This window comes from Nesoenas mayeri (assembly GCF_963082525.1).
Source record: "Nesoenas mayeri genome assembly, chromosome: 2".
Classification (NCBI taxonomy): Eukaryota; Metazoa; Chordata; class Aves; order Columbiformes; family Columbidae; genus Nesoenas; species Nesoenas mayeri.
Window position 1 is genome coordinate 118,489,250 of NC_137543.1, and position 23,071 is coordinate 118,512,320.

The 23,071-nt window shown below is 38.3% G+C and overlaps 1 protein-coding gene across 1 annotated transcript in view; it reads left to right on the forward strand.

The window, feature by feature from the left end:
* Positions 1–23,071, forward strand: part of CPNE4 (copine 4) — a gene marked incomplete at both ends in the record, with an annotated part of 195,749 nt that overhangs the window by 99,266 nt on the left and 73,412 nt on the right. Inside the window, 2 exons of the mRNA XM_080338586.1 lie at positions 3,264–3,347; positions 4,272–4,361. Of these exons, the coding sequence (XP_080194712.1) occupies positions 3,264–3,347; positions 4,272–4,361 (174 nt within the window). The remainder of the gene's footprint in view (positions 1–3,263; positions 3,348–4,271; positions 4,362–23,071) is intronic.

A 23,071-nucleotide genomic window follows, 5' to 3' on the forward strand; every position in this document is an offset into this window, starting at 1 on the left:
GGATAAAATCAAATAAATAAATAAATACATTTAATTACTGTCAGTGGTGTCTTGAGTGGGCAAGAATTTTCTCAGTCCATCCTTTAAAAAAAAATTCCGTGCAAGAAGATCCAGATGGTGGTCCTTAAACATATCAGTTTCCCTCACTAAGGAAAAAGGTGTGAACAACATATTTTTGTCAGATTAAAAAAAAATTTGTTGGTGTAATTTAACAGGCAGTGTATGTTTGTTGGTTTTTCTTACACTCCTCATAAAAAACTGCAAGAGTTTTAGAGAAACCGTAAAACGAGTAAAGCCTACTCATTTTTTCCTGGAGCAGTGGCTGAAACATGCAGTAAAAAATGATAGGAAAGTCACAGATGCCAAAGTTTCCTTTAGTTAACTGACTTTGCAGAGGTAAAGGTTATTTTTTTTTTATTGCAGTTCTTGTTGGGAAGGTACAACTGCATTTTCATGTTTTATTGAAGCCCAGTCAGCTCAGATGGCACATCTTTGTTTCAAGAGATCCACTGAGAACACTTCACAGTAGAACAATAACTTTTGGAAAGGTTCTGTTGCATTAATAGCTGTGTCACAATTACCATAGCAAGCAGCTATATATTATATATATTTTCATTATAGCTATAATAAATTACGAGCAGGCAAACTGCTTTTCCTGTTCTGAGAGAGGCGGTTATCATTGCTTGGTAAAGATTTTCCAGCAAGTATCTGTGAAATACAAGCCTTTTTTATATATTACCCTGATACTAGATTACTAAAAAAAAGAAATCTTAAATACTTTGCCTTGCTGCTGAAGAATTTTCAAAATTATTAGTGTCTTTTGGCTCCCTCAGCCCTTTTCTGAGAGACTTTTGAGTTGACCCCCAAACCGCAATTTAGGAAGTGTCATACTCTAAAAATTAGTGTACAAAAGATGTGTCGGACTAGGTGCTCAAAACTAGAGGTAGTTTATTTTTTTTAAAGTTTAAGCCATGTACTTGTGTTATTACTGTGTATCCGCTGCATATACTAAAAGAACAGTGTGCATTATACCACTAGCAAATGCACTACATTAATCATTTAAACATTATTAAAATAGCAAAACATTAAACCTTTATTGCTGCTATTCCTCTTTCAGAGAATGTTCTTGTGAAGTAATGCAAAGCTATTAGATTCAATGTAACAACAAAAAAGCTTTGAAACCTTAATAGCTATGAAATAAAATGTTTCTTCAGCATATCATTTTTGAGTTGTTACAAAGCATCTTCAATATTGAAGGATTTTTGATTGTACCTTCCTTCTGAAAGGAATTAGGCTTTGATTTTGTATTGAAGGTGGGGTGATATAAGCTATCATCCAGCATTAAAATCTTTCCCTTTAAGTGGTATTGGCTTAGTACTTAAAAACAGATATTAAAAAATATGTCTCTTGTGCTGATTTTCTGTTTCAGCTTTCATGATATTCAGCTGGGAATGGTACTATATTTTGAGTCTTAAACAAAATCCTCGTTTCCTTTCTGAATCTTTCTGCACTCCAGGGTGCATTCTTTGGATGTATCATTTTGAGGTATTTTCTTTCAGATAGCTTTTCTTATCAAAGAATCTGTTAATGCTAAGCTTTTACTCAGATTCAATCAGTATACTCATGTGTGAGAAGAGGCAGCTCAGTCTTTTTTACCCCTTATGCACTCTGGATTTTTGTGTTGCTATGATTAACCCAGCACCCTCACTCTGCTGGTTCTCTTTGCTATGGAGTAGTAATCTGGCAGAATTTGTTCACCAAAGCCCCCTATGTACTAGCAGTTTCAAAGGCTGAATGGAGTCTAAATAGTAAACCTCCATCAGGGCCTTAAGGCAAACTCTGGAGTTACAGACTTTGTTGGGGTTTGTGCTGGTTTACACTCTTACATTAAATGTCGTATAACCATGTAATTGAATAGGCAAACAGATGGCTTTATTGTTTAGAGTTCAACTTGATAAGATTTAACAAGTACATGTGCACGTGCTTTGCATCAGTTTCTAAACATACCAGTACCTTTTCCCTAGTAGGAAAAGAAACAAATCATTCACAGAACAGCATTCGGAACACAACATTGTTAGGAGTCATCTTTAGGGCATGGAAAAGGCTTCTGGTTGCTTGAGTGTTGCCCAAAGCTTTGTGGTGTTTAGGGACTCAGTTGCTTCTTCTGACGTTCAAATTCAGGTTTCTCTTTTCAAAGCCCTGATTTCTTTGCTTGTTTAACAGTTGTGGAATTGTAAAAATGCCCTGAAAATGAATTTGACCATAATAATGTGCCTAGACTTTGTGTAGTATCTTATTCAAAGCTGTTCCAATCCCAATGGCTACCCACCTAGTCAAAAATAAGCATGGTGGGCATTTGGTGAGGAGAAAATTGCAGAACAGTGTATATTACAGTCATCTTTACACTAAGGGTTTTATAGAAACACCAGGAGAGCAAACAGAGTTCCTCGTTTCTCCAAAATGATGTGGAGGTCTGTGGTTTTGGATATAGCCTGTAGAGATGAATAATATTCGTATGCATAAAGTTAATAATGTGGCTCTTCTGAAGAAGAAAATGAAGAATGGAGGTGAAACTACAGAAAATGAGCTGAGACTATTTCAGTCTTGCTCTTGCAGCTTTGTGAACCTCAGTGTCTGTCACAGATTTGCCTGTGCTTAGAGATACCAAGTAATTTTTTGCATTCCCCTGCTTTGTTTGTCATCTTAGTATAGGCCATGTTATCACATTCTAAAGAGAGCTTGCTTCTCCTACCTTCTCTAATCCATCTGGCCAGTACTTGTGTTAGCTGGTAGCAGCACAATGTCTTGGCTGATTAACTTCTGTTTTGAGAGAGAGAGCGATTGGTATGAAATTCAGCCTGAGTGTAGAATATGCTTCAAAGGGCTTCGTATGATCAAACTGATGTCAAAAGACCGAATAGTTATGAAGGCAGAACGAAACAAGCTAGGTGGATGAAGGAACTAAAGCTCAGACATCTCAGGAATCTGGACTGGATGTAAGAATGGAAGAGTCTGTAAAATGACATTTTACAGTCCTGCCTGCCATGACTGAATAGTCAAACTGAGAGCAACAGCAGTGGCATGGAAGTCCTTGTGGAACAAGGACAAGAATGAAATATTGCTGAGAGACACCAAGAGGTCTCACTAAAACCACCCTGGCTGTCCTTTTTCATTAGCAGTCAGGGAAGCAGCATTCCACTGTGCCTGAAAAGCTCCAAGAATGAAGAAGTCTCAAGAGTAACCTGTCCTATATTTTATTTTAGGATTTTTTCAGCAAATCTGATCCTTTTCTGGAGATTTTCCGGATGAATGATGATGCAACCCAACAACTTGTTCACAGGACTGAGGTAAGGAATAGGCTTGGATTTACATTCCATTGACACAGGTAGGCTGTCAGGAGGAAGAGTTCATGCTTCCTACGTCACAAGGGGTATTGCAAGCACCCACATTTAATAACATTTCTCTCTCCTATGTAATTATTGACTAATGAATATCAGGTCTTGCCTTATGCACATGAGAGTAAGGGAAGATGGTACTGAAGCTGGAGATCCAAATTTAATTAGACTGGCAAATATTCTGTTTGAAGGTCAGGAGTTATACATGTTATATTTAACTCAAACCATGTTATAGACAGGGTCATATTTTCCCATTTATGCTATGTTGCATCTTCTCTCAGGTTGCTGGTGCTAAAGGGATTTGTAATCTCAATGATCTACATTTGTTTCCTCTGTCCCAGTGTCATTACTGCTTCCTTGCTAATGACTGGCATTGTCTTAAAAAGCAGCGTTTAGTTGTAGAGGGTGGACTTGTGGCAGGTATTTGGGGTTATAAACCTGTTTGTTACGGATCCCATTAAGTCTTTGTGGCAAGGCAGACCATTTGTCTGTCAGTTGGTGCTACCAATCCCCATTGTTCAGTTCTGCATCTCTTCCATGGCTTCCAGTTCAGGGGTATATACCACAACCTTTCCCTTGGGACTTAGGCCCCTGCTGAAGGATGGTAGTGGTGGGGCAATCTCTGTAGCATGATGTGTGGACAGTCCATTTCCCAGCTGTGCTCCTTTCTGGGGTTTTACGGAGCAGGAGTGTTGCAAACTGCGGGTAGCTCAAGGGCACAGATCCCATGTGTGTTGTTCTGCAAACCTCCAGCTGAGCTCTGCTTTTTTCTCTTTCTGGTGAGCACACTGTATTGAAAATTGTGGTTCTTGTTAGCATTCTGTTTGGAGATATGCAAAGGTAAACAGGGTTAACTTCCTTTCTTTTCACTCACAGGTTGTGATGAATAACTTAAATCCAGCCTGGAAGACCTTTAAAGTGTCTGTAAATTCTCTGTGCAGTGGAGACCAGGACCGCAGGCTAAAGGTCAGGAGTAATTCCTACATTTTGAATAGGAAACATAGGAAACAAAACTTTCCCATTTTCAAACGAAGATTGCTACTCTGCGCTGCCCTCTTCTTTGATGGAAAACATGATCACACAACTGCATTGTGATTACCACAATCAAATTAAGGATGCAGAGAAATGATAATCCACTGTAATCAGTAGATTATGCTCTATACTTCTTACAATAACCTCAAAAAATGATGGAACTGTTTTTGCCAATCAGTTGGATAATTTGAACCCAGCATCATTTAACTGGTGGAAATTCAATCAAGGGAGGAGGTAGCCCTCTCACCATTTTAACTACTATTTCCTCACTTTATGTCTGGAGATCCTCTGTAAAAGAAACATTTACCTATGAAATCTGTTAGTATATATAAAGAATGGGGTGGCCACAAAAAGACATGCCAAAGTAATGACAGGGTTACTAGTCAGCAGAAAGACTGATGGCTGGGAACTTGGAGCTTTGTGTAGAAGAATTCATCTCCTTGTGGCTAATTCAAGTTAAATCAAGGCTGAATCCAACTGTTCGTGTCTTGTAATGAGGTTGAAGATTAACAGAAAATTAAAAAATGTTAAATGAAGAGCAGTCCCCACTGTCTATTCAGCCTCTTGTACCTGTCAAAAGGACATTGGACTCAAAAGTATGTCTTTTTTTTTTTCTTACCAAACCAATTTGTCTAATAAAAATTTTTCATTGTCCCTGCAAACCTTTATTTTATCATTATTGCTGCACAGCCCCACAGAAGCAGTATTGTCATTTTTTGCTCATTACATACAAGATGTTCTGTGCAGATAGAAAGAAATTATACACCTGGTGTCTACATGTTACAATGCATGCCACAAATTGGTGGAAAAGGTAAAAATGAGTTTTATGGGTGCTTGTGTTTATACTGGTCATGCTGATTGTGATTTATATCTTCACAAAATCAGCACAACAGTGGTACTGACACAGTGTTCCTATGTATACATTTGTATGGTATTGTGGATGCACAAGGGTGACGCAGGTATGAATAGTTAGCTTTATATATTGTTTGTGTCCCTTATGCCAGTCTTTGCAAACAAGATGAGTCTGAGGGCAAAAGAAGTGCCAAAAGACTGAGGAGGTTTGAGAAAACAATGAGATATCTAGTAAGGAAAAGTGAAGGATGAATCAGACGAAGCACAGGGTACTGGGGAGGCCAGACCAACGCGTTTGTGACAGGTGCATCTGAGATATCGGAAGGAAGCTCAGCATTTCAAGTGGTACAGGGAAGCACTTGTGAAATGTCTTTCCATCTACCCCTTAGTTGGTGAATGGTCAAACCAGTTGAGCTTGACATGTCCAATGGGACTGAAAGATGATTGTAGAGATGAAATAGAAAATGATGTGTAGGGAAAGAACAACCTCCATTTTAAACTGCAAACAAAATTAACAGTGTTGGCTAAGGAGGATTTCTAATGTAAACGAAGAGATGTAGAGGAGTTATTTATTGTAGCATGTGTAGGATGACAGTAATGTGAAGTGCAAGGATAATGACTTTGTTATCTCGGGAGGCTGCAATTCTATAAATTTCCTGGGTAGATTAAATATCTATAAGTTAGTTGCCTGAAACACAGAAGACAAGCAAATTACTCTGTGTTGTGTAAGCAATATAGATCTCCAGGAAAGGAAAAAGGAAAAAAAAGCAGCTACCCTCCAGCACTGCCTTGGTTGGGGTCTCTGTTGGTGCCTCTGACACCTGGGGTGCTGCTTCCTGACAAAAGAGAAGCGCTGGAAAAAACACGAAGGTGCTCGTTTGGACAATGAGTTCACATCACAGCTCAGGCAGAGCTGGGAGCTGAGCTTTTGCTTTTGAATGGAGTGAGCTGTGAAAGGCTTGGAAAAAGGAATGGTGAGCACTTCTTTGATGTACGAGGGAAGGGCTAGCCACTGGTGGGACATATAGACAGAGGTGATGTGCTTAAAGTACTGTAGCTGCTACAGCATTCTGCGAAGGTGAAAGGGAGCAGAACTGAGGGGCGCGATGCTAAAGAACATTATATTCTTAAAATGTGAGATGCTGAGAGACTGAAGAAGAGATGTAATGTGACAGTGTATCTGTGTTATGCACCCTTTCTGAGGGTTCATCTTACACAACCAGATGCAGAAGGTTGCACCCTGCCTTGTCCTTGGCAAAGGGTCCCAGATCACCTAGTCCAGCTTATATCTGACAGTCACTTAGAGCAATCAGTTGTGCCTGCTCTTATAGGATCTGCTTCTTGAGATAGCTTAAATTGAAATGGGTAACATCCCATAGTAATGCAACTATATAAGTTTGAGACAAGAGATGGATCAGATTGCTGCTGCTCAAATGAAAAGCAGAATTAGCATAGCACTGCCTTCACCGTATGTGGCCTTTAAATCACTTAGATGAGAAAACCCAGGAAGAGATGCAAACAAAATGTGATGCCTAGAATGTCAGAGAAAGTGGCAAGTCTGTAAGGGTAGAGGAATGCAGTCTTGGAGAGAGAAACATGTTTCAATCTCTTTGAAACTGAAGTGAGAAGGTATGAGAAGAGCTGAGATTTTTGCTTGGGGAGAAGAAGATGGGTCTGGGAATAACAGAGGTCTTTGAGCTATGGGTAGAGAGACAGTAATCAAATTTGTTTGCAAATGATACTGCCAAAAGAGAGGCTGAAGAGGGAGAAGAGAAACAAGAATAGTCCTTTAGGACCGCCTATAGAGAAGATGAGGGGGAAGTTAGTGAGGGAATGGGTGAAGAAGAGAAAGGGCAAGATGGATCTTAAGAACCTATTGACAATTTTCAAAATAGTTTTGATTCTGCAGGATACTTTTTTTCTTTTCTTCTCTCTCTCTTTTTTTTTTTTTTTTTTGGTGAGAATCTAAGTTTTTGTTTATGGATACAAGTGTTTGCAGACCTTGATTTGCATACCCGAGTATTTGCCTGAGGCTGCAGTTCAGACATTTGCAGAAAAGCTAAAAGTAGTAAGATTTGTACCAGATCATTCATGATTGCAGAAGTATTTTAAAATTAATTGTGGCTGTAAAATAAGAAAAAAAAGCTTGGAGCTTCTTTAAAATTCAGGTCCTCTATACCATTCGGTGAATGTAAGATAAGGCTGCTATGGTAGAGCAGCCCCCAAAATCACTTGTGTTTGACAGATAGCATATAGTACTTGTCAGATGACTTCTGTTTGCTTTCTATACAGACTATAACTTAAAAATTTGATGGTAGCAAGGACAGAATAGTGAAAATTATAAGAATTAGAGAGGTGAAGTATCTGTGATGGGTTTAGCAATGTATGAATGTTTATACTTTGATTTACATTGACTAAGCATTCCAGTCTTCACCCTACCATATTTTGGAACATTTGACTTTAGTTGTTTTGTTTCACTTCATAAAGTATATAGCAATATGTTCCTGCTAAATGTTGGAAGAATTCCCTATGCCATATTTAACGTGGGGAGATTTAGTGTCTTCCAGCTGCCTTGCTGAGCATCAGCTTCTCACTAGGGTTGCTTGATGATTGTGAACAGTAATTGCATAAGGTTGGGTAGCTTTGTAGGTGTACCTGATGTTTCTTTTTTATAAACTCTGGAAGGCATAATTTAAGCTAAGGTTTTAAGAGGCAGGAGAAATGCTTGTAGGGAAATGTCAGCTTGTGGAAATTCTGCAAGTGGAGGGATGCTTCTTAACAACAGCAGACACAATGCAACCATCATTACCTTGGGCTTGCCTCTGTAGGCTGTTTGGAGCTCTGAAGTCTTGGCCATTCATCTTGACACTGAAATCACATGGATACTGAGCTTAGTGGTCTGATTTGCATTATGAGGAATGGGGATTAACATGAAAAAAATACACTAAAACAACTCAGTTTAACTTACAGATGTTTGCTCTTTGTAAGTCTTACACCCAACACAGCCTTTACACTGGGCATTTGAAACTTTCTTCTTTAAAATGTCTACTTAGACAGATAAGATAAGAGCTAGGTCATTAAAATCAAAGCAATCAATAATTAGGGTCTCCCTCGGAAGTCTTTTGCTAGCATCCTTTACAAAGTCTGTTAATTTGAATTCCTTACAGGCTTAAAAAAAAAGATCTAATTTTGCTTTATTTAGCTGTGGTGCAGAGAGCAGTTATTTTTTTATTCCTCTCAGGATGCCTTGTAAAACTTTATTGCAATTATTGCTGGTCTAGGTTTTATTATGAAAAGGATATATTTGAGTTATGAACCTACTGAGCATTTCTTCCCAGACATTGAAACCATCTGAGAAGTCTGGTCACACTTCAGTGCCAGTCATAACTTCTTTTAATGCTTACAGTACAGTCAATTTGTGTATATGTTGAAGTGAACAAAATACCTCTTTGATCCAAAAGTAGTGCATTGTTTTTTTAGTATGTAAAGAGATTCACTTCACAATGGTAATTACTGACAAATCTGAGTGATGGTTATAATCCTTCTAAGAGGATTTTATCCTAGTCTGCTGCGCTGAAGGTCCTGTAAAATCTGGAACTTTGACATTCACGTTTGGTTTCAGCATGTGCGGTATGTTGCTGTCAAAAGTTATACAGGCTTGCACTGTGAGCATCTTCTGGTAGAGTTCATCTACTGTCCATCCATTCTAATAGATCCAGGGTTCCTCTTTTTCTAAAGGAGTCCTGGTGATGTACACTGAAAAATAATCTTACAGTTTTGGTATTAGATATTGTAGTATTTGGGAAATAAACACATAACAAAGTGCTGTAGAGGCACAGGCCAAACGGTACACATGATATAGAGTATGAATATATTCTGCTGAGACTGTACAGAGAATGTCACTGAAGGGAACTCTGTTCATAAGGAAAAGCAGGAAAAGAGGCAAAAAAAACTGGAAGAAAAATGTTGCTGCAGGTGAAGTAATAAGCTGCAAGGAGAGGGAGAAGCGTGTGTCACATCTGTGCAGAAAGTCCTTTCTATATTCCACCCACTTAAGGGAAACTTTCAAAAGAAGACTGTCCATTAGATATTTTTATACCTTTCAAAAATCTGTATGTTGCAACTGTGTTATTGTTGTCAGTTTGTTTATTCATAGAATGTCCTGAGCTGGAAGGGACCCACAAGGATCATTGAGTCCAACTCCTGTCCCTGCACATGACAACCCCACAGTTCACACAATGTGTCTGAGGGCGTTGTCCGGTCTCTTCTTGAACACCGTCAGGCTTGGGGCCGTGACACCTCCCTGGGGAGCCTGTTCCAGTGCTCCACCACCCTCTGGGGGAAGAACCTTTTCCTAATGTCCAACCTAAACCTCCCCTGGCACATCTTCCTGACATTCCCTCGGGTTCTGTCATTGGTCACTAAAGAGTTCAGCCCCTACCCCTCCTCCTCCCCTTGTGAGGAAGCTGTAGACTGTGATGAGGCCTCCTTAGTCTCATATTCTCCAGGCTGAACAAACCAAGTGTTTCACCTCTGCCTAGCCCGGATTACAGATGATGGTCCTAGTGACATTTATGTGACAGTTAGTTGTGAGTGGGACCCACAGCTGTGGTTACCAGGGCTATTAAACACATCAGGACGTAAGGCTTCTGTCTGTATGAATTGCTTTTTGCAGCATGATGCCCTGAGACCTTACTGTATAGAAAGGATTGGTTACCTTTGGGTAATCATGAGAAGGTTGCCTCTTGTTGTACACTTCTGATGAGGTCAAAACTTGGTTCTGCCATTCTTTCCCACTCTCTCATATCCAGTTGACTTCTTTGGATCTGTCCATCCAGTCTGTTGGAGTGACTGTGTCTTAGCACATAGATGTTTGATTTTCTGCTGAGGGGTCTATCTACATATGCTTGTAGGCCCCGATATATCTGTGCTGCTCTAGTGCTACTGAGATGCATTCACAAGTTTAAAGGTTACATGATTTTCAATTATTTTAATTACTAAGACCTTTATAAATAGCAATGACCTTTCCTATGTGAATTTTCATTGGCCATGAATTTTCTACATTTTTGTGGTAGATCATTGTTCACAAGATCTTCTTGAGAAGTCTGCACTTGTATGCAGTGCCTCTTATGCCTTGTTGACACTATTATATAATGTGATCCTTGCCTACAATATTAATAAAAGAAGCTCCACAGCCTCCAAGAAAGATTTTGATGTTATGCTGGGAAGACATAGGCAATCATTTTATTTGAAGCGTCATCACTTCTTCAGGGTCTGTTATGGCATTTTGTGGGGTGGAAGGTTGGGTCTTCCTCAAATAGTTGTAACCCTGTTTCCTTATGATTTCTTCAGTGTTGAATCTTTCATATGAAATGAAAAAGTTTCTTAGAGGTCTGTAAATGTACTGGCTGTTCCATTCTGAGTTAAGGAAAAGCAAATAGCAGTGGTTATTTTTATATTCTCTGAGTTATTACAACAGTGTTCTCTAGATCAATAAGCTTTCAGTGGCCTTTAATACTTGACTACAGCTCTGCTTATACAGGTATATTATAAACTGTAATCCTTCAATAAGCCCTCAGTATCTCTGAAAGCCAGCGGTGAAAGTAACTGAGCAGAACCTATGAAGAAGGGTAAGTAATGCTTAAGAGACAAGCAATAAGTAATACATTCAGACATCCTTTAGTGCTTTTATTCTGTCACAGTTTAGCTGTCACAGAGTGTTTGAAGCACTAATGTGGAAAGATACGGTCTATGGTCAATAATATGGTCAACAGCAATAATTTGTGCAGGATTTATAAAAGCATGTGGCACAAAGGGCAATTCAAGCAGTGTCAATGATTAGAAAAGCATGAACTGAAGGATTTCACACTGTTCTATAAGGGAAGACTTGTTTGTTGTTGCTGTTTTCTTTGGGCTTTTAATTCCGTGTAGAAAGATACTGGCAGCAAGACCCAATTACAACGTAAGCTAAAGTGGCTGTTTATTTACTTGATTGGGTGATTTCAGTCATACCTGATTAACTACACAGTTCTACATTTTCCTCTTCAATTTACTCACAAAATTAATGCCAAGGGAGCCAATCATTCCGTACTTGCTTACCTTGATGTTGCTGAAAAGGTATTTGCATATGGAGACCTTATTGTAGAAAGTCTTCAATAACAAGAAAGGGGGACTCAACCTTTACATGTCTTTAATATGAATCAAAAGATGCCTTCAAATGACTTTTTCAGTAAGCCATTTCTTTTTCATTAGGTCAGGGCATTTTCCTGGAATAATAATTGTCTCCCTCTTGGAAGGTGCAGATCTTTCTTTATAATCTAGATACTAGTTATTTATTAGTCATTTTAAGGACATTATTGTGTTGTGAATTTCCAGATAAGTTATTGTAAAACTGACTGTGCAGCTGATGATTTTAGAAAATAAAAAGTTCCTTCTTGGTGATCAAAAGAAGCACAAAAAAATAGGCTTAAATATTGGGATATGGTTTATATTTAATAAGCTAATAGAAATATTTGCATAAGTGCATAGTGCTTAACTAGAGTAGGAGTTTTAAAAGTCTTCTTAGAGGATGATATATTATTTTGAGGATTACTATAAAGTAAATGACACACTCTAAAAGCTAATTTCTGAGATGTCCTTGCATAAATGACATTTGACTTACTTTTCCAGTAAATGACTCACTGGAATACTACCATTCTTATATGTTTCTCTTGCACCTCTCTCATATTCCCCTTGTTCTCCCTATGTGCCTGTGGTTTCAGGTACTACACTGATTACGAAAAGCTCAAGTGTCCTACTTCACAAGGTCTACAGTGGTTGTGAGGAAGTTGCTGCAACCACGCACCCTGTTTTGTCAGTCTGGGTTAACCTATAATTTAAAAATCAGTTTATAACGTGACTGCCTCCTGAATTCATTAATTTCAGCAGTGTGTTTGGAACCCTGATTTATCTGAGCATGTCAAGGATTGACCCAATCGATCTTCATAAACTCTATCCAGTTGGGGTGCAAGATTTAAGATCATCCTTAAAACAAAACTGATTAAGTCCTGCTGTGTGTGATCTCAGCTCACAGATTCCTTTTTTTCTCATTTTTTATTCATGATAAAGCAATTGAAGATGCTGGGGAAGAAAATACCAGATTGCAGTGAAGATTTAAGAGAGAGAAATCCACTCAGGAAATGAGCTTGGTCCCATTTTTGTTAGAGTCAAGGGAACTCATTCTGATGACTTTAAAACGCACTAGTTTGTTCTCCATTATTATAACTGCTGGATATATAACAAATTAATTGTCACATTAATTAATCTAGATTTGGGTTAATTGATGTTTGTGAAGTGCTTTGAAGATGAAAGAGCTATCTAAATGACAAGCATTGTCACAACAATTAGGGGTGCAAGTGGATTGCACATGGGAGAGATCATCTGATGTACAGTGGTTAAAAAGAAAAGAGCTAATATTCAGATCTCTTAGGGCTTGGGCTGCAGATAAAAATGGTGGTAGAAGGCTGAAGAGCTGGTACATATAAAAATGGGCAAGATAGTGAGAGGCAGGAGTCTTCCTCCCCTCTATAGGGTGACTGACAGACACAATTTCAGAGTTCACCCTGTAAAAGAAGATTTTTACTTCCCATGTTTTGCCAGAGCCCCCAGTTCCATGAACCCTGGGGCAGAAATGAAGAAACTTCCCCCTGATATGGCAAGGAACATTAGTTGTGTGAAACAAAGGCAAAGAGAGGACAATAAACAAGCAAAAACATTATGTATGAATTCGTTTGTCTGGATTAGGTGATCTGAGGAGTGTTTTCTCTCTTTCTCTTTTGCAAATAAGAGAGGATTGCTTCCAAATAATTTGTCCATTGCATTTATTGTGAGTTTTCTTCCAGTTGCTTACTGACTCCATGGTTCCATCCCAAGACAAATAAATTCAGGCTTCCTCAGCTTTGCTATGCGAGTCACCAATCTGAGAAATGTTTTGAAGGGCTCTCTCTCACCTCTCTCGAGCTGTCTTTGAAAGTGAGTTTTAATCCCCTGAAATGAAACAGAGGCTCCTATAAGTGCTGCTGACTATAATCCAAATCAGAGATGTCTGGTTCTTTCACAGGACAATAGCTGATAAAGCCCTAAATCCCATCCCTGGGATCATTTAAAATGAGACAAAGCAAAGTCCTGGTAATGAGGACCAGTTCCACATTAGAGGGTGGGCCATAGGGGTTGCTAATGAATTAAATGACCTCTACATTTTTCCCAGTTTTCGAGTCTCTGTGTTGATAATGTGCCGAGCACCTCACAGACCCCAGTGTTAGCTGCAGAGCTGCTTACTGTAGGAGTTTAGAAAGCAGTGCTACCATTTTGAATTAAAATAATAAAATGGAGCTCTGCTTTCACTAAAACAGATCAGGATTAAAGCTTAGCTGTAACCCTGTAAAGCCACTAAATGATGTACTGAGAGAATTTTGAAGTGTTGTGTATCTTAAAGAAAATCCAGCAGTCTCATACCTTTGTGTCTACAGGACATTTTGCTCTGTGACTTACGGTATCTCATGATATTGAAAATGAGAGAAAATGAAAGTGTTACCCAGTTTTTCATATTCTTTTTTCATTTCTTTCTGTTGAGACTGTGGAAAGAATAGTGAAGGCAATTTCCAGACAATCTCATTTCAGACTCTCATAAAGTAGCAAAGCCTCACATTGGCTGACATATAACCAACTTGGTTTCTTTTCAGATATCTTTTTTACTGTGTAATTGAAAATTACACAGTCATGGAAATTCTCCTCTTTTCGGTAAATCTTGTAATAAATGCTATGAACACTATATTTTTTGCTGCTTAAATAGAAAGCTTACATTAAAATTCTACTCATAAATCTTATCTTCATAGTTTATACAATAACGTACCACCACACAAAAATGCTTACATATTGCAGATAATAAAATATGTGTATTTTAAATGTTAGTATTCTCAGAGAACATGCAGAATCAAATTAAAGTCAAAATAACATATTTATTTTAAAAAATTACAGCAAGTCTCTTCAGGGACCTAATTATAAATTAATGTTTGTGATACTCTAGGCAACATTAGGGCAGAAACAGCTATTAAATATGTCTAAATTTTCATAATTTAGAAGACATCTCAGTATATAGGGGTCACTTGAAAAGTATAAACTTTGTCTCACAGTGAAAATATGTATTTAGTCCATACACAATGATCTCGCCTACCATGCATTCTGTCAAAATAATTTACAGATTTGCGTTTTCCATTTTCCAAAATTGTTTCCTCCCAACTGGATGACATACATGTTTTGTAATGTGGACATACATATATATGATGTATATGCACCTTACATAATGCATGGAGCTTGATTTTGTAATAACAAATATAGATTGGGTAAAACAAAAATTGATCTAAATTAAGCATATTTATCTTGTATGCTGGCTCTCAAAATGAGTTTGAAAGTGCTCAATAGCTGTGCTCTACAGGACCTCTAGAAAACACATTTAGCTGACTCTAGCCCTTGTTATGGTAATACTAGAAGAAACTGAGCCTCTTGGGATCAGAGACTTCAGTGCATTTGTGGACAGTTGCTCTATTTGTGTGTTACTGCTGCAAAAATATGCCAGGGAAGTTCTACAGTAGAGTTGGTCACCATTAGCTCTCAGCTTTGGGCAGGATTTGTCATTAGGTTAAAATTTGTTTGCGACACCTTCATCCCAGACCCACTCAGTCAATGAGAAATCAAAACTTGCTTGTTCACTATGGGCAGTGGAGTTATTTTAACAGTCTTCTCACCAAAACCAATGCCACCAGTGTATTTTCATGAAGCCTGGGAGGAAGGTGTCCTCTTGTCCCACCCAACTCTGAGCTGCCAGTACGGCAGCCCTGGCTGTTGTGATCCTCAGGGCTCCTCACTGGCTCTGACCAGTGGCAGGGCAACAATCCTTTCCCCCTTTCATCTGGCTATTTCCACCATAATATGCATATAACTCCTGCTCTACAGAATTGTTTGAAGCAGCTGCTACCTTAGCGTATCCAGTTCATTGTTGCTGCTGGATACCTCAAGGATGTGCAAGCTGTTTTGGGGGTTAGACTCCTCCATGACTGTGGAGCAGATTCATGTTCTGAGTACAAGAGCCATTGTGCCTGCTTTGCCTGAGATTAACAAAGGGATAGTGACTCTTGTCACAAACATACTAATCCTGCCCCTTTTGAAAAATTCATGGATTGTCTGTAAATCCTTAAGTGAAAGAGAAGGTGAGTAATGTTAGAAATAATTGCTCAATATTACCCGTATAACAGACTGTTGAATCTTCTAGTCTGCTTGCAGAAGAGATCATAAAAAAGGCTACAGCTGGCCTGCTCCTACACTATAAGTTGCCTTGGTTTGAAATGACAATATAGGAGCAGGAACAGCATCAGCACTTGATCTCTTAGGCAACTCTTGAAATATCAATTGCCTAAGGTTTGTTCAGATCTACTAATCGTCTATTATGTTGTTGACCATCACATTATTAGCTTAGAGTTCCTATTGAGTCTCCTCATTTATTTTATTTCTGAGAAATTCTAGGATTTACTGATGCCAGCTTCTTTACTATACTAGGAAATCTTACGGGATGCCAGCAAGATCTGTTTAGTCTCACACCCTTTTTTCAAACTGTCACCAATACTTATCAAGTGTTTCAACAGTAAAGGAGGAGTATTGGGCAGACAGGGACTTTGTGATACCTCTTAAACAATGAAACATCAGGACAAGTTCATTCATACCCATCTCTTAAATTAATAACACAGCATTTTATAGAACAGCATCTCAGAGATCTGGAGAATTACTATTATTTGCAGTTTTAATGGAAATGAAGTAACTGCAGGAGCCAAGAGACTAAACCTTTGTATTGAGTCCCCAAACAGGATAAATGCTGGGTCCATTAATCCATTTGTGCAGAATAGAGTTAATGTATATTAAGTGGTATTGTTTCTGCTGACAGCTTTTCCTGGAATAAAAGAGAAGAAACAAAGGATGGGAAGAAATGAAGGAAATTATCAGAAAGCTTTCTGGTTATCTCTGCTGGGACCAGATATTGTTTAAACTAGTCATAAATGACCTGGATAAAGGAAAAAGAAGCATAACAAAATCTGTGGGTGATCAAATAATATGGGATAGGTTTTGACTTCAAATTGTCACAAAAGAATCTTAATGCTATTGATTAGCATAAAGATACAAAGAAAACCAACAGAAAGGATCAGAAGCATAGGAAGGCTTCCTTCTGAGAAGAGACTAAATTCAGACTGGAAAGAAAGATAATCTTGTAGAGGTGGCTCTGAGTCATGAGCGAGTTTGTTGGAAATGATGAGGGAATGGTTATGGTCATCGCAGTACATGAACTTGGTAAGCTCCATGACCAGGCACTATGCTTAAAACAAAGGAAGTTCTGTCACAGGGTGTGTTGTCAAAGGAGGTTGGGAGGCCAAAAACTGTAAATATCCTAAAAATGGGACTAGACAAATTCATTAATTTATTATTACATTGGCTGGCTATTAACAGCATAAATCAGATGCTCTCTCCAACTTTAGAAGAGTATAAAGTTGTTGACTGCCAGTAACTGGGAGAATATAGTTAAGACAAATGTATCTTTCCTTGCACTATATAAAGTCTTTCTCTAAGTATTCACTAGAATCTGACAGAAGGATGATACTGATGCTAGGTACGTTTTAATATTTTCTTATGGTGAATGCTTTTGCACCACAATTTAAGTGTTGGTTTTCATCTGAAAAAGTTCTAAATAGTTAGGGCTTCATTATTTATGAAATTGTGCATATTCATAGCAAGGTTATGCACATACTGCTAGCAGGTCATGGTGCAAGGTTTCTTCTCCTCCAGTACAGCTTCATGAAAAGGTGAAAGGTAAGTGGATTATTTAGAGCTGAAGTGTGTCCAGTTTGCTGTGTATAAACACAGATAAGCCAGGCTAGTCCTTTGCTATTCTGTGGCAGCTCCAAGAGAGCACAGGGAGTTCTGTGGATGCCCTCAAATACCGTGGTTACACATGCACAGCCCTCTGCTGCATTTCTTTCTTGTACACATTAGCTTATACATTTTTTCAGGAAAATGCTACCCTTCAACAGAATCCCTGTTCAATATCAGCTGTTTCTGTTTTTTAATGAATCCATTTCTAGTTGCAAGCAAAACATCTGAAAATCTGATGACTAGATGTCTGGAAAGGCAGGCTTATTTTTGCCAGCTAATTAAAAAGTAGGCTACTCACATTCGGCAGTCACGATTCCTGTCTTAGACAGACAACAGTGTTTCAGACTCCTGCCCTTCAAAATATTGAAAGAAGTATTTTGTTAAGAGTTGTGCCAGAAATGAATCTTCAACTCATGACCAGGCTAAAATGTGGGAGTAAAAAAAATTGCTTATTGTCAGATTTCAGGGGTATTTTCTTCATAACACTGCAAGCAACTATTAATGAATAACAGGGAGCCTCTGGGAAGGGGAAACGTTGCTGCAAATTGATGGTAAACGTTATTAATAAATGAGTTATGTTGATCTGGCTCTGCAGCTTGTCAGGGGCTGGCTGAGTTGTGGGAAGCAGAAGCAGGGCCCAGCTCAGGCCATTCCTGGTGGGGACAGGGCATTCATGCAGGTGAAATCCTACCAGCCCTTGGGAGGGCAGGGGTGAAGGAGAGGTGATGGGCCAGAGCTTGGCAGCAGAAGGTGTCACGTGTGGTTAGAATTGAGGTTGTGATAGCATCCAGCGCCCAGTGATGCTGTGGCCATTGGAAGCTGTGAGTTTGCTGCAACGTTATTTTATATCCTGTCCCTGAAACCTTGTCTCGTGCTATATCGAAGCTGTGTTGGAGTGTGAGATAATGGCGTTCCTCATCAGAATGCAGTGTGTGCTTCTCCAAGCAGACTTATGAATATGTAAAACTTGCACAAAATAATTAAAAATCACTAACTCATACTTTTAATCATCTCACGCACATTCTAAAATCTGGAATTGTGATTCTAGTAGCCTAAATTTGTTTGTTCACAGCACTTGAACCCTTAATCTCCTTAAAAGCTTTAAATCCTCAACACTACATAGCTTTAAGGTGACCTGCAAAAGTAAAATACGGGATGCTGGTATTGTAATGTTCATTGGATGATCTCCTAGTCTGACTTGCTCCCATTTTCCTGGCTGTTCAGAGCATTAAGCAGGTACTTGTAAAGTTGTTGACATTTGAGTTCTTTCCTTCGATCTTTAATGATGTAGGAATAAGGGCCTGATCTGTCTTTGAGCCAATATACAGCTGCTTGTGCTGATTTCTTTGGCTCTTAATTTCCTGCCTTCCCACAGAAAGCGGCACATCATTCTGATCATCACTATGTAACTGTCATTGCTCTCTGAACAGGGACAGGCTTGCTATCAAGATCACAATCAGTTATAGGATATGCAGAGGAGCATAGGAGGTAAAGGTGAATTTTGGAGAAGACGAATAAGCCAAAGGAAGATGCTTCTTCGTTAATCTTGTATACGTGAGCATTCCTTTACAGGCAAGTAGCTGAGGTTTTCTGTAAAACTGAGTGTTTTCTCTACAGATATTGCTTTTAAGCAGTCTCATCTTAAAAGGCATGCAGAGGCTTGTCTGTGGTTAATTTATTGATTTTTTTAGATTTTATATTTCAAGGAGTACAGCATTAGCAGAGGCTAGTACTGGAATCAGTTCTGTTTGTGATATTTTGGACATAGGATACGTGTCCCCCAGTTGCAGCTGCAGATGCAGTGATCCCTCACAGCCCCAAACGGTAGAGATTCTAGTGAATTCTGTGAAACACAGGCATATTTGTTTGCCAGGACTGAGAGAAATGAAAAGATGCACATTTGGTAAGCACTTTACTGTTAACAGTTGCCAAGAAAGACCTCCTTCCTTCACCTTCCATATTTTATCCATCCATCAATTTATGCTGCTTGCAGGATGTCCATTGCTACAATATCTCAGCACTGTGCAAGTTTTAGGAAACATCCAAAATTATTGATCATTTTTCAAAAATACTGTCCTGTATCTTTTAGGGAAGTTTGCACAAAATGCAGTGCTGCAGGATCCTTTTGTCACTTTTAGATATGTGCTTCCACTTGATGACCTGGAGAGAGAAATAGCTATGCAATTCTGCAATAGAGTCCTACAATAGCAATCCCATGAGAGCACTCAGTGAATAGCCTATTTATGCCAACATAATGCTGCGCTGAAGGAGGGCCTCAGGACAGCAGTGAGTTCACTCCCTTTTTCACCTGCCAAACAAAGTTTGTCATCATTTTCATCCCAACTTTTTTCACCAAAACTTCCTGCTTGGTTCAGCTGAAACAATTTGCATCTATGAAAGTTTTGCCAGAATATTTCATTTTAAAAGTTCCCCCAAAACCAAATGTGTTTATTTTTTGCTATTCAAGGCAGCATTTTGTAAATAAATTTACTTCTCTTCCTTTGAATTTTAAAACTGGGAAATTAAAGCCCTTGACTTTTTCTTGGTTTTCTATATTTTTTTAATTGTTTTGGATGAAACAAGACAAGTTTGTTTAATATGTTTTGCAACCTCCAGTAAAGATAGTGTTTCACATAGTTATGTTCCTTTGCAAGGAGAATCAATAGTGGTGAGCTCAGGGTAACGTTCCTTGGGGACAGGATGTATGTAGTCAGCATGTTTGCTGTGTAGGTGCTGATTCAACCCCCCTCACAGTTTGTAGGAAAGCGTATTTTGGAAGAGTACATTTCATATAGACAAGATCTGCACTTCCCAGCTGTCATGTATGAAAAGGGACCACCGATGAGTAATTTTCATTTTCTGCCTGGTATATTTTGTAAATGAAGTATCTTGAGTATATTGTGGGGATCTTAAAATCCCTTGTAAATTTGGAATAGTAGTTGAGAAGTTACGCTGCCAATGGCTTTGTCATAAAATACTGTTTTCCCCTACGGGAGATAGTGTTATTAAAATGACTGTTACAGCACTGCAAGGAGCAACTGCGTGTTCCATTGACTGTCATTTCTTACAAGAGAGAAACATAACCATGTTTGAGCATGAGTACTTCTATTCAATGAATATGAACAGATTGTTATTTTTAAATTAATTGTGCTTGCAGTTTATAAAAGCAGCTTAATACATGAGTTCTTTTATACTCCACTTTGATTTCTTAAAGGCTGAACAAGCTGCCTAAAGCTTCTCCTCCTTGAGAATCAATTTTTCATGTGGCATTGCCATGCTAGTAATCATTCCTTAGTGCCTTTTCCTGTTTCAGACCTCAGTGTTTTTATGTATAGAGGTGGTAGTAGCTAGAAAAAAAGCTTATCAGCTTATTTGATCTCCTTCCTCTCTGCCCCAATTAAAAGAACTGCTCTGAAATAAAATGGTCAATAGCTTTCTTTCTACTTCCTTTCTAGCTTATGACCCACCTCAAGTGCATTGCAATTAATGAAAAGTTGTTCTTGTTGACCCATGTTATACTTAAGTATCTTAGAAAGGGGCTTTTGTTTCAGAACTCAGGAGTGTTTCTCATTATATATATATATATATATATATCTATATATCTATTTATTTATTTATTTATTTATTTTCCCCCCCTCTTTAACAGAAAATGCCAAAAGTCCTGTTATCCTGAACACAGCGGTCAAGCAGCAGGCAGTATCTTTGCTCATACTTGCAAGTTCTTTTCTGCTGAGCCAAAACTATTTTCCTGCTTTCTTTTTGGCTTTCCAGGGCTTTTCACCCCAGCTTCTCCTCTGCTATCCCTACTTATTTCATGGAGAGACAGAAATACCTACCAGAGCCATTTCAGTGAGACTCCATTGTTAATTGTTTATTCCATTTCTCAGTGGTTGAGAATGACTGTTACATCTCAGATAATGAGAGGCAGGTGGATCTCAATCTGTCAAGAAGTATCTGATTTTAATATCAATATCTGACCTTGTTCCTACATTATCTTGAATTTTGTATCAAGCCTGCTTTAAAGCAAATACAGATCTATAGCATCACTTCTTTGTTGCATTTTTCCTCTCCACTGATAATTGCAGGATGACAATCACAGTAAGGATGGTGCCTTAACTTTTTTCTAACCATTTCTGTTTCTGTTCTGACATCATGGTTAGCCAGCATAATATCAAGACTTCTGAAGTGTCTTTTTTTTTTTCTACAGATTTTGTTAAAGTTAAATTTACTCCCAAAGCCCCATGAGAAGTCCTTCAATATTTTGTTATATTCACTGTATTAATAGCATAAATAAAACATATCAGGTGACTTAAACTGTAAAAAAGAGCTTCTGAGCTGGGATGAGATCACAGCTGTTCCTCGGGCCTGGATCTGCACTGAGTCATTGGATAGCAGACCTCCCTCAGTTTCAGCAGTCATCCCTTGGAAAAAATGAGACTAATTACATGGCCTTTTATTAACATTTTAAATCTAGATATACCCATAGATGATGACAGGATAATAGACTATTTTATCCTGGAAGGGACCTTAACATTTTGAATTCAAATGACCTTGTTAACAGTATTTCTCTTAGATTAATATGTAGAACTAGAGAATAAATATGAAAGTTGTTTTTATTTCCAAGCCCTGTCCCTAAACTGGAAGTAAATTGAAACCATGTGACCTAAGTCAAATTCAGGTACTTTTAACTGAAATACCCTGGAGATTTTGGGGTAAGATTTTAAAAAGACACAGATTATTTTTGTTCACCTAACCTGAGGCAGTCTAGGAAAATTTAAATTTTCAATGCAGTATGTTCTCAGCACTTTCTGAAAAATCTCACGAAGGATCTTAAGCTTAAGGACTCATAATCACAAATCTCAGATGAAAAATTCTGGCTTGTGAACTTATTTCTGTATCTTGCCTTCGTAACTTTGTTTAGATAAACATCTGGGCCCCCTCTGTACTGTACTGTCTGTTAAACTGACTGACTTGTTAAATTTTAAAAATCAGAGGCAGGGATCGTTGTTCCTGGCAGGGGTCAGTTAGTTGTCATGTTTGATGAATTCCTGTAGTATTTTTTAGTACTCCTAAAAGACAGGATCTTCTAGCACTGCGAGAGCACATCACTAAAAGACACTTCTGATAACTGCATTTGATTTTTTAACTTCAGCTAGTATGCTGTGGTAATAAATAGCCACTTTTATGTAAGTGAATTAAAGATTAGAGTCATAACCACTGAAAGGAGTTATTCCTTTTCTTTCCTGCTTTCTTGTGCATTCATTAAAAAACTGTCTTTATTTCACTATTTCAATGTGTGGAACTAATGTATCTTTACTTAATACATTTGCTTAGTAGATTTAATATTGTGTATTTATTCAGAGCATTTCCTTCAAGGATTTTGAAATACTTTACAGTGAATTATTTTATATTCTTGTGACGTGACACTGGTTAATAACAATCCAACCACCCTGGAGAGAACTACAGAAAGTAAAGCCTCGACCCTGCCATTAACTCAGATAATACCGCCAGGCACCATTGTTCAGCATAATGGCTCACATCTCAGCAGGTCACCCAACTGAAATAAAAGCTTAACATTGTTTGAATACAATTGCTTACCTTCTGATCAGGTTCAGGTTTTCAACATTTTCCATAAGTGCAGACTCAAAATCAAACCTACTAGGCCCACCATTACCTCAGAACGCTGGCCTGTGTTGTATACGAGTTGAGATATAGTAATGGAACTCCAGGAGGTCACACCTGAAAATATTACAATACCTGGGACAAATTGCATCACACTTCTAGTTTAATGCAGAAACATCATCACAGATGCAGCATAATCTCGAAATTCTGCACCTTAG